The sequence below is a fragment of the Globicephala melas genome, chromosome 2 (assembly GCF_963455315.2).
Source record: "Globicephala melas chromosome 2, mGloMel1.2, whole genome shotgun sequence".
Classification (NCBI taxonomy): Eukaryota; Metazoa; Chordata; class Mammalia; order Artiodactyla; family Delphinidae; genus Globicephala; species Globicephala melas.
Window position 1 is genome coordinate 75,979,257 of NC_083315.2, and position 12,532 is coordinate 75,991,788.

The window sequence follows — 12,532 nt, forward strand, 5'->3', positions numbered from 1 at the left end:
AGGCTTCGCAGGTGGCACAGTGGTTAAGAAACCACCTGCCAATGCAGGGCACACGGGTTCGAGCCCTGGTCCGGGAAGATCCCACATGCCATGGAGCAACTAAGCCCGTGCACCACAACTACTGAGCCTGCATGCCACAACTACTGAAGCCCACGCGCCTAGAGCCCGTGCTCTGCAACGAGAAGCCACCACAATGAGAAGCCCACACCTCACAACGAAGAGTAGCCCCCCTCGTCGCAACTAGAGAAAAGCCTGTGCGCAGCAACGAAAATGCAACGCAGCCAAAAATAAATAAAATTTAAAAACAACAACAAAAATGCAGTAGCCTAAGTCTTTACAGATTATCTCATTTCCATACAACAAAGATCCTCTTTCGCCTACCATGATTCCCTTCCCCACTTGTAACATGTGACAGCAGAGGACCTAGAAACTTCCAATAAAATCTCCTGCATCCCGTGTGTGGCATAAGTTTAATTTTCCTTACCGTCAAATTACTATAAACTTGCCAAACACCATCCTCAACTACCCTTCAATGAATAAACCATGTTAACTCAACCTTTGACATAAGGTCTGAAGATGATAAAGACATGATGGGTCCAAAGGAAAATTATTTTACTCAGCAGCCTGTTGGCATGTCCCCCATGAAGCAACAGCACATAAAGGCCAAGAGAAAGGACACCAGGCTCCTGCACAGAAAGGAAATCAGACGGAAAAAAGAGACATGTCCCTGCAAAGCAACGAAAATTAAATCAGTTTCGCTTTTCTCCCCCAAACTAAACCAAACCTTAAAAAAACTAAGATAGGCAAATCAACTTTTTTTTTAACTGTCTGTTATAATAACCCCAGGCAGACTATTTCCCAAATGTTTTATTGTTAGACAACAAACCCATCTTTCACTTCTTGTCATTTGCAATTACCATGCTGTAACTGAAAATCAGTGAGTCACTATGCAGCACAGGAGAGAGGGCCTACCAGCTCTGAGCTGTCACTGTAATCATCACAGAATAAACAAACAATATCAAGAGTTCTTTCTTCATCATCTTTAACCTATATATTGCAAAGACTCTAAACAATTTATACTCTGTAATTCCCCTCTTTCCCTAAAGATGGCATGGTATTTCACAACATTTTCCCCTTCATTTTCCCCTTTTCTTTAACAGCCCACGTGAGGCCCGCACCAAAGACCTCAACATAATTTAGAATCTATCTGCAGGAGCCAAGAATTCAATTAAGAGAAAAATTATCTTGCAAGGGTTTGGGCAATTCAGCCCATTAACCCTCTTGTAACTCTGCTGAGAAAAGAACCTGAATTGTCTAACAAAAGGCTTCACAAGTCGGAAGGAACAGGCGGGGGCAGGGGTGAAGGATTCCAGAAATCTGGGTCCCGTCTGCAACCCTACCCCATTAGCAAAGTCACGCAGTGCCCTAGGCCAGCGACCTTTAGGAACCCTGGAGGGGTTCACTCCTGGGCTTTCTAAACCTCACTGCATGCAAGAGCTTCTAAGCAGGGTCCTTAACAATTTTTAAGTTTACAAACTTAAAACGGTGACCAACAGAACTGCTGAGTTTATTGTCTGTGAACAAGGTCTGGATCAATCATCGGATGAAACTGAGTTTCACCCTGTCACGAAAAGGCAGGCAAGCAACGGACACCCCCTCCGCACTCTGGCCGGGACCCACCTTGGTGGCCTCCTCTACGCTCTCCCGCAGGGCCCGCAGCTCGGCGTCGTACTGCTCCTTCAGCCTGTCCATCTCCTGGTCGTGACTGGAAACCTCTTCTTTCAGGGCTCCCTTCAGGGCGGTGAGTTCGCGCTCCCGCTTTCTCAAGAGGTCTTCCTGCTCCTCTTTGGCGATGAGTAGATGCTGAAGGTCCTGCTTTGCCTGCAGAAGCTCCTGGAGGGAGGAAACGCGGGCGGGGAGGTGAGGATGCGAGCCACCCTGCACCTCCCCCTCGGTCACCAGCACACACGGCCCTACCCTTCCTTGCTTGTCCTCCGCACTCTCTCCTCCCGTACACTACACGCTGCTTTAGCCCCTCTCCTCCTCTCCCCTTCCCTTCCTCAGCGTCCACCATCCCCCCCTCGATTCGACTATCTTAGCTTTTCTGAGATTTAATTTGAGGGAGAAAAGGGAAACTGATTTCATTTTCGATGCTCTGAGGGGCCAGGTCTGCTTTTTCCATCTCACGTCACTTCGGTGCGATGGTCTGTAGCCCTTGCTGGCGGCCTTCAGGAGCCGTTGCTTCGTGGGGGGAATGCTGACTTGCTGGCCTCGCTTCCTTCACCCCCAGAAGCCCGCGTGTACTCAAACCCTTAAGCCACACCCGAGTCCTCGGGATGCCCCTGCCCCATGCTGAGCAGGCACGATATTCACACGTTCTCTGCCTTCACTGCCTCCTAACCTCACTGTTCATGAGCAAAGTCACAAGACTGGCGCAGCAAGTTCCGCGATAAATCGCATCACCTAAACGCAAGGGTGTCCTGCCAAGGCTGGGCATTCCCTTCAGGTCACCATCGCTAGTCAGACCTGCTCAGCTCCCCTCAAGCTGAGGCTCACCCTCCCCGGCGGACACCCCTACTTTGTACTCAGCCAGGACTTGGGCTTGACCACCCAGCTCCTCTCTGGACGCCAGGGTTCCTCCCCACCCAAAGCCACTTCACAGACAACAAGCTTTCTCCCCTGCCACCCTGCTCCAAGTCTCTACTCATCAGCTGTCTTTTTTTTCTGTCATTTTGCTCCTTTCTGTTTCCTTGAATGTATGTCCTTTTCATCAGGGCACAAGGATCCTGAGTCAAGGGCAAAAACAAACAAACGAAAAAACAAGGTTTTCCACCAAACTTTTTTTTTTTTGTAGTACGCAGGCCTCTCACTGTTGTGGCCTCTCCCGTTGCGGAGCAGAGGCTCCGGACGTGCAGGCTCAGCGGCCATGGCTCACGGGCCCAGCCGCTCTGCGGCATGTGGGATCCTCCCGGACCGGGGCACGAACCCGTGTCCCCTGCATCGGCAGGCGGACTCTCAACCACTGCGCCACCAGGGAAGCCCTCCACCAAACTTTTGAAAGTATAATTTCTGTTCACTGCCTCTACTCCTTGACCACCCTGTCACTCCTTACTCTCTTGCAAATGGCTTTTGTTCCTAGTCTGCTAAGCCTGTCCCCTCCAAGGTTGTACTGACCTCTTAATCTCCACATCCAATGGCCTTTTCTCAGTCCTCACTTTTCTCAATCCCTCTTTGATCCTCTTCACCTGTCCCCTTAGAATTCTCTTCTGCCTTGCAGTTCAAAGACACTGCATGCTACTGTTTTCTTCCCTCAGGCCACTTTTTCTGAGACAATCTTTTCTGGTTTTTCTCTCCCTCTTATTAAAAAGCTAAAATGATCCCCAAGAATGTGCCTTTGCATTCTTCATTCTTTTTTGGCAAGCTCATCCAGGTTTTTTTTTCCCCTCAGTTTTAAATTCTATATAAATAACCCCCCAAACCTTTACCTCCAACCCTTATCTGAGTCCAGACCTGCGAGACTCATCCATCTGGATGTCCCTTGGGCACCTATGATTCCGGAGGCTTATGTTTCTCAGTGCTTTTTTTTTTTTTTGGGTTTTTTTTTTTTGTGGTACGCGGGCCTCTCACTGTTGTGGCCTCTCCCGTTGCGGAGCGCAGGCTCAGCGGCCATGGCTCACAGGCCTAGCCGCTCCGCAGCATGTGGGATCTTCCCGGACCGGGGCACGAACCCGTGTCCCCTGCATCGGCAGGCGGACTCTCAACCACTGCGCCACCAGGGAAGCCCTCTCAATGAGTTTTTCAAGTCCCTTCCTCTCCTCTTCTTTGGAACGGCAGTGCCTGCTCAGGAGCCTAGCAGCGACTTTGATCTCTCTCGTCCTTGTCCCTCACAACCAAAAAGTTAGTTCTGTAACATCTTAGACCCTTTCCCTCACCTCTCTGGTTGAGGCTCTCATCAACTCCAGCCCAGGTGGTTTGCAAGAGCTGCCCAACGGCTCCCAAGCTCCAGTTTCTCACCTGTAGCCTCTATGCCATCACCCACACAGCATCCTGTCTGGGATGCCCTTCGTCCCTCTCAGTCCCACGTCTCTCTGCCTTTCAGAAAACCTCTCAAGACTCAGATACTGTATGACCTCCTCCAAGAAGTCTTCCTTGAATCCCCTTCGTGAATACCCACCGCACTTAGGCTGTGCTTCTCATAGCACTTAATACTTTTACCATGCAGTCCTTGTATCTAGATTTTATTTTCCTATCTCTCTTGCTAGATTATCAGCTCCTTGAAAAAAGGACATAGATCTGATTTATATTTCTGATGCATGGATCAATGATATTGGGAGTGGGCCTGTTCTGGACATAAATAAATTAACATGGGCAGTACAGCAGGAGTCTGGAGACGTCAGAATTCTAAACTCGTCTATTCTTTCACTGGCAGCTTCTAAGTAAATACGCATCCTGTCCTCTTGGAGCTCCTGGCAAACTGAAGGCATGGTTGCCACCTGGGACCCGAGGCCTCAGAGATGATACACTACTTTCCATTTAAGAAGTGGGTCACTGATGAGCGGATGAAACTACCTGTAACAAGTTAAGAATAACTGACAATGGAATCTCTTTCCTTTACTCTAGGCATGCACATCCATTAAACCAGGGGAGCCTCTGCAATCCCAGGACAGAGCTGCATTGCACAGACTAAGAATTAGTCCTTCAAGAATCTAGCCAGCAAGCACTAAGAAGCTTAGAAGAAACTTCCAGAGACTCGTCTAGGCAACTAGAGCAACTCTGGCTCTTCCAAAGCACCAAACACAGAACACATAAGTAAATTTTATGAAAATATACCCCCGTCCTGATATTTGTCAAAGGAGATGCCCTGTGCTTCCCACTGTCCAGTCCCTCCTTAGGGATATTAGAAACACCTGCAAACCCCCCCCCCATCACTGTTGCTATTGGCTATCTCTCTAGGCCTTCCCGGAGCCTCCTGCCAGCTTCTTCACAATTGCCCTTGCAAGCCTACCCCCGTTTCCTGCTCTTATTTTCACACATTTCTCAATTGTTTTAACAATAAGTCAGTTCCTCTTCCCACACTTATCTTTTCCAGGATATATCTGTGTTTTGTGTTGCCTTTTGTGTACTGCCACCAATGCATGTCAAGAACCTGTTTTTATGGTCCATTCTACACCAACATGCTGTTATCTGTGTCTGGGGCTGTTGCTTAAGTGGACTCTGTTGCACAAATCCAATCAGATTATACCTCACCGTATCACTGAGTAGCACTTGAAGCTTTCCAGGGTAGAGACCGAAAGGGACGGGAGATTTCAAAAACTTCACTTCATCACCTCGGTGGCTTCACTGCCAATTATATCAAGCCAAAGAAGTGAGAGAAAACATATAAAATACACGTGAACGTCTATTAGAGATGAACATGCCTCTCTGTAGACTCCAATCAAAGCAAACAAAGGAAAACTCTGGGCACTCAGAATCAGTACTTTCAAAACCTATACACATCCAGGCTAGCTGCACACATGAAAGTACAAGAGATACAGACCTAGTATGGATGTGTATTTGGGGGTGGGTACAGGGTAGGCTAAAAAAATTGACTGTGTTTGGTACTTACTACATAATAAGAATTACGCTAAGCATTTCTAAAAATCATAGGAGAGGGCGTCCCTGGTGGCGCAGTGGTTTAGACTCCGCCTGCCGATGCAGGGGACACGGGTTCGTGCCCCGGTCCGGGAAGATCCCACATGCTGCAGAGCAGCTGGGCCTGTGAGCCATGGCCGCTGAGCTTGCGTGTCGGGAGCCTGTGCTCCGCAACGGGAGAGGCCACAACAGTGAGAGGCCCGCGTACCGGGGGAAAAAAAAAAAAATCATAGGAGATGAATATTATTATTTAAAAAACAAAAAACTGGAGCTCCGAGACGCTAAGATGCCTAAGATCACGCAGTTTGTAAGTGGTAGAGCGAAGACTGGGACCCAGATTGGATACCAATGCCCATTCTCTTCACTACACAGCCTCTGCAGGCCTGATGACAAAACTACACACTCAAGAAAGTCTGAGGAGCGGGCAGTTACTCAGTCTCTCAGATGCAAATGAACGGTGTATTGAGTTCTGCTCAAGTGCTTGTAAGGAGGTCCACCTTTTTAAACAGGAGCAAAGAAACCTGCCCAGAACCTGAAAAGACAAGAAGGAAAGTTGAGAAGAAAAGGAAGCATGCTCTGGGCCCCAGCTGTTACTAGCAGCAGCCAGTGGCTGTCCTGACAGCAGGGGCACCAAAAGACACAGACCAGAATGTCCCGAGTAGCAGCTCATCTACCCACAGAAAGTTTCACTTCACACACCACCTACTCACAGGTATTCCATGTCAAAATGAGAAAACAAAACTGATCTAGACTCTCTTTTGCATAAAAGCTTCCCAGAAGTTCTACAGAGTCCCTATCTCTGGCCCACACTCATTGAAAGGAAAAGTAAAGGTCTTTTATCAAAACTATAGCTGCCAAAGAATTATTTTTTTCCCCAGAAGGATGGCCTAAAAAGTGTAACACAGTTGATGAGAAACATGATTTTTTCTGTTGCTTCTTTAGTAAAATGTGTATAATGTTCAGTAACATCACAACACAATAAGCTTATAATTATTCTAGAGATGTCATTTCTGAGCACAGCCTATCCCCAGACCAATAGGAGTTTAAAACCAGAATAGTTTACTGATCTAAGTACTTGTATCGTGGTAAATGTCAGGGATAAAACACCACGAGATTCTGTTGGCCCATCTGTCAACACTACAGGCTCCCATCAAAGACAATCTTTGGTAATTAGAAAAACCCACCATCATGAGGCTTAGAGAGATGTCACATGTTTACCCATCACTCCAAGAACAGAGGGAAACGTATTTATGGACAAAGAAGTGACTGAAAACTTGACCTATAATTATTTTTGTATATTGAGTTAAAAAAGAAATTCGGAACCATCAGTTGTTTAAGAAATAACAGTCATCCTATTCTTGGTCAATTATTTGGCTTCTCCTAAAAACACAGGATATTTTCTACTATTTCTTCCTTTTTTCCTTCCTTCTTTCTTTTTTTTTTAATGATTTTATTCTCTCTTAATGTTACTTTACTGACTCCATATAGGGGCCCAATGTTATTGAACAGAATGTGAAGTATTAAAAGATATTTCATGAGAAATCTTATGCATTATGCAGGCCTCACAAAATTTAGGGCCTTCAAGCTTTTGCAAACATTAAAAAGCAGAAGTGTTTAATGTTCATTGTGTTTAAAAGTCTGTTCTAAGCCAAGTGCCATGGAAAACTTGGCTACAACTATAATCTGTTATCAGATTCCCCCTGGCCACTTTTTATTAAGATATGAAGAATAAACTGAAAGTGACGAGGAGATGGGGTTTATTTTATTAGTGATATAGAAACCACAGATCGTTTTTTAAATGTTGCTGACACGTCAAAGCAAACTGATAAAAAGAGTGAGGACAATTTTCCAGAGGGAGAGAAACCCACTTTGGCATAGAGAAGCTAATTGTGTCCTAACTTTTCTTGCCAAAAGGCAGCAATAGATGATATAGCTTACATTACAGGAAAGAGGCAAATAACCAGAAAACCGGCAACACCAGGAACATTTTTAAGAAAAGATGTACGCTGTTTCCCTTTCCTGAGTCTCTCATTATTAGCCTCTGCCTGAAAACACATCACCAAAGCTGAAGCTCATATCCCAGTTACCACTATAAGTCAAAAAGCTAGTTATGTTCAGTTAATATATGCTCACTATACTGTGTTCAAAGAGGCAAAGAAGCTACAGTTCATTTCAGAATTATTCCCTTTTTTTTTTTTTTAGTGGTGGCATTTTAAAAATAATTTATCTTTTTTTTTTCTTTTCTCCTTTGGCCACACTGCACAGCATGTGGGATCTTAGTTCCCCGACTAGGGATCAAACCTGTGCCCCTTGCATTGGAAGCACAGAGTCTTAACCTCTGGACTACCAGGGAAGTCCCTAAAATTAATTTAAATATTGAAATTTATTTATTCATTTGCTCTGTTGCCTGGCACTATGCTAGGCATGAAATGTGGGAAGAAGCAAAGATGATATGCTCTTCAATGAGCTGGCTAGTAAAAGAAATAGCAAATCAGAGCAAGCTCAAATGCACTAAAACAGAGAATCTAAAAGGACAGAAAATACCTGGGGAAAGGACAACTAACAATTTTAGGTTTTAGCTATCAGGAAAATTCAGAACTTAAGAGACTTCCTGATAGTTAAGATAATATATTTCCCTTTTAGAATCAGTGAGGTGTCCACACAAGGAATCATAGACTATGGGAAAGTCTTACCTTCTATTTAAATGTTTCTGAAGTTACTTTTTTTTTTTTTTCCGGTACGTGGGCCTCTCACTGTTGTGGCCTCTCCCGTTGCGGAGCACAGGCTCCGGACGCACAGGCTCAGCGGCCATGGCTCACGGGCCCAGCCGCTCCGCGGCATGTGGGATCCTCCCGGACCGGGGCACGAGCCCGTGTCCCCCGCATCGGCAGGCAGACTCTCAACCACTGCACCACCAGGGAAGCCCTGAAGCTACATTTTTATCAAAAGTCATAACCTGTTCAGTGACATTTCTCTCCTTAGGAAATTTTTCTAAAGAAGTAAAAGGATACATATAAAAAATTCAACATATTTTCTCATAATTTTAAAAAAAAAGAAACAACTTAAATATTGGAGGATGGTTAAGCATATTGTCGGGTATCTTCTTAAAAATGAAATATGAAGACTATAAAGTATCATAAAGAAAAATATTTCTGACATATTAACTTTTAAAAGCAGGTATCAAAACTGTAGACACACTATATTTGTTCCTACATTATAGATGAAATCTGTCAATGAATAGGGAAACAAATAAAAATGTAGGAAAAAAGGGCTTCCCTGGTGGCGCAGTGGTTGAGAGTCCGCCTGCCGATGCAGGGGACACGGGTTCGTGCCCTGGTCCGGGAAGATCCCACATGCCACGGAGCGGCTGGACCCATCAGCCATGGCCGCTGAGCCTGCGCATCCAGGACCTGTGCTCCGCAACAGGAGAGGCCACGGCAGTGAGCGGCCCGCGTACCGCAAAAAAAAAAAAAAAAAAAAAAAAAAAGTAGGAAAAAAACATTTGTTAAGGTATTAGGAAAATATGTGCATTTCCGCCCCGCCCCATTTTTTTTTAAATCTTTATTGAATTTGTTACAATATTGCTTCTGTTTTATGTTCTGGTTTTTTGCCCAAAAGGCATGGGGGATCTTAGCTCCCCGACCAGGGATCGAACCTGCACCCCCTGCTTTGGAAGGTGAAGTCTTAACCACTGGACCACCAGGGAAGCCGCTCACCCCCCATTTTAAAATTTCATCTTATGTGATTTTCTTAACACTTCAGTGATAGATACACGTATCTTCAAAGCCCCATCCTAATGTACCTTGTCTTGGTAACCCTGAGCCCTGAGAAGAAGACAGAGCCAGGAGAAGCAGAAGATTACCACAACTGCAGTGGTTTTTAAGGAATCTTTGGATGAAAAGAAATACCAGGTGGTAAGGAGCAGGCCTGAGGCTTTCTCAGGAGAAAGTGGTCTCAACAGAGACAAAGAGATAGTCACTTGGGAGCGGAGAGAAAATGACCCCCTCCTGCCCATGTGAAAATGAATTCATGAGAAGGCCTCTGCCCTGCGGCCACAAACGCTCCACTCTCCTCTCCACTCCTGCCAAGTCCAGGGGAAGAGAGATGCTAAATCCTAAAGATCAGGAACAACAATGCCTCCAGGGCAAGGACTTCAAAAGTAAACATGGAAGAGGGTGAGAAAAAACAATGATTAGGGGTAAGACAGGAATAAGGACACAGACGTACTAGAGAATGGACTTGAAGATATGGGGAGGGGGAAGGGTAAGCTGTGACAAAGCGCGAGAGAGGCATGGACATATATACACTACCAAATGTGAAGTAGATAGCTAGTGGGAAGCAGCCACATAGCACAGGGAGATCAGGTCGGTGCTCTGTGACCACCTAGAGGGGTGGGATAGGGAGGGTGGAAGGGAGGAAGACGCAAGAGAGAAGAGATATGGGAACATATGTATATGTATAACTGATTCACTTTGTTATAAAGCAGAAAACTAACACACCACTGTAAAGCAATTATACCCCAAGAAAGATGTAAAAATAAAATAAATAAAATTAAAAAAACAATGGACAGCTGAGACAGAGGAAGCTACAAGGAATTACGAGACAGCAGCTTTTAACCCCAAGAAAAGGACCAAGATGAGATCCAAGCCCTTAGGGGAAAAGCAGTAGAGAGTGAAAGTTAAATACTAACAAGTTACCTTTATTTTCTCATGGGTTTTGTGTTTGTTTGTTCTGGCTTTGTTCTAAATTGTGTATCATTTACTTGTTGGGCTGTTCCTACAAACCAAAGCTTTTATAAGCTAGCTAAACTGAACTAAACTTCAAAACTAAGCCAAAGACACAGGTGATGCTAAAGTTATAGCAAAGATTCACTTTGTTATACAGCAGAAACTAACACAACATTGTAAAGCAATTATACTCCAATAAAGATGTTAAGAAAAAAAAGCTATAGCAAATATCAAAATATCTACACAGCACAGCTCTTCTTCTGATCCTCAATTAGATTCATTCCCCAGAAAAAAATGTAGACGTTCAAAACCTATTCTTACTCTCTAATCATTTCACACATGTGTATCTAACACCTCAACAGGATGGTAATCTAATTCAGAGAAGAGATAATAATTGTCTCTGAAAAAAACCGTAATAATTAACAAATGGAAGCAGAAGAAGGAATCAACCTTATTCACTGACTCACAGATTGACAATATCAATAGGGGATAGACTGATATGGGCAGAAGCCAGATTGGCGGCCTGTGTATAGAGCAAGTAGATTCATTCATTTACTCACTCACTCACTCACTCATTCAAAATACATCCATCCAGCTGTCCACCAAATATTTCCTGAGCGCTATATGTCCTAGCCACTGGAATAACTGCTGAGGATATAGTGCTAAGCCAACCATCACCAACTCTGCCCTCTTGGAACTTACAGTCTTATGGGGCCTTTAAACAAATAAAAACTTAACCTGTGATAAGTGGTGTATGGGCATTAACATAATACTAATGTCTTTTAAATGTTTTTTCATAATAGCATTACTTACAAAGTATCTTTGCTCAAAATTTAATTGGTGTTTAGATCTAAACTCAAATTTACTAGAAATACAGGGGAGGGTGGATCAAGTTAATGGACACCATAAGGAAACAATTAGAAAATCCAGAATGTGCAGCACTTGTCTGGGCTCTTCAGAAGTGGGATGGGAGGGCTTCCCTGGTGGCGCAATGGTTGAGAGTCCGCCTGCCAATGCAGGGGACACAGGTTCGTGCCCCAGTCCGGGAGGATCCCACATACCGCGGAGCGGCTGGGCCCATGAGCCATGGCCGCTGAGCCTGCGCGTCCAGAGCCTGAGCTCCGCAACGGGAGAGGCCACCGCAGTGAGAGGCCCGCGTACCGCAAAAACAAACAAACAAACAAAAAAAAACAGAAGTGGGATGGGAGAAAAAGAGCAAGGAGTAGGGGATGCAGGGACAACAGAGGCTATACTAAGAAAAGTGAACTCTGAGAGAGAGAATAATGAAAGCAGTGTGGGATTCCTGACTGGATTCTGGCTTGGGGGAAAAACAACTAGCAAATACTCTTGAGGGACAGCTGGCAAATGATGAATAAAGACCATATATTGTATATAATACAACACAGGAATTAACTTTGCAGATGTGATAATAGTATTGTGGTTATAAGAAAATTCCCTAATTATTCAAATGCATGCTGAAAAATTTAGGGGTGAGACGTGGTTTTATCTATAAATTACTCTGAAATGGTTCAGCAAAGATGAATAGATATAAAGCAACGATACTCCAATGAAAATTAACTTAAAAAAAAGATGGATAGATGAATGAAAAAAAAAGAAAAATGAATGGATGGAGAGAAGAAAAAAGTGGAGTAAATAGGGCAACATGTTGATAACTGTTGGATTTGTACTGGGACTCTACGGCAGTTAACGCATTATTCTATTTTTCTGTACAGCTGAAAATTTTCCTAAGACAAACTACTGCATATGATGCTCTCACAGAAGGGAACATAGGGACAGGTAGAACAAACACACAACAGAGTACGGCTCCCAGTTCCCCCACCCATCCCATACTGTCCAGGCAGACGGGGCCTCTCTTGTCACCTGACCCCAGCCCCGCTTACCTCAATCAGAGCCCCCTTCTCCCTGTCCTCGGACTGTTTGGCACTGTCCAATTCATCATGCATTTCTGAGAGCTGGTCCTGGAGATCCCTGATCTCAGTCTGGTGCTGTTCTCGTTCCATCTTCACCTGGAACAGCCTGGCAGGAAAGGAAGCCCATGAGAGAGTTTCTCCTGGCCTCTGCTTATTTTCATCCAGTCTGCTTTCAGAGCTTCAGTTCATCAAGCAGAGTCACCTGAATCCCCAAGGAGCCTCCCATTTTCTGTTCTGCACTGA

General features: G+C 44.8%; 1 protein-coding gene across 1 annotated transcript in view; it reads right to left on the bottom strand.

The window, feature by feature from the left end:
* Nucleotides 1–12,532, bottom strand: part of CGNL1 (cingulin like 1) — a 156,552-nt gene that overhangs the window by 79,781 nt on the left and 64,239 nt on the right. The window contains exons 7-8 of the mRNA XM_030878805.3: nucleotides 12,260–12,395; nucleotides 1,681–1,893 (exon numbers count right to left, since the gene is read on the bottom strand). Of these exons, the coding sequence (XP_030734665.2) occupies nucleotides 1,681–1,893; nucleotides 12,260–12,395 (349 nt within the window). The remainder of the gene's footprint in view (nucleotides 1–1,680; nucleotides 1,894–12,259; nucleotides 12,396–12,532) is intronic.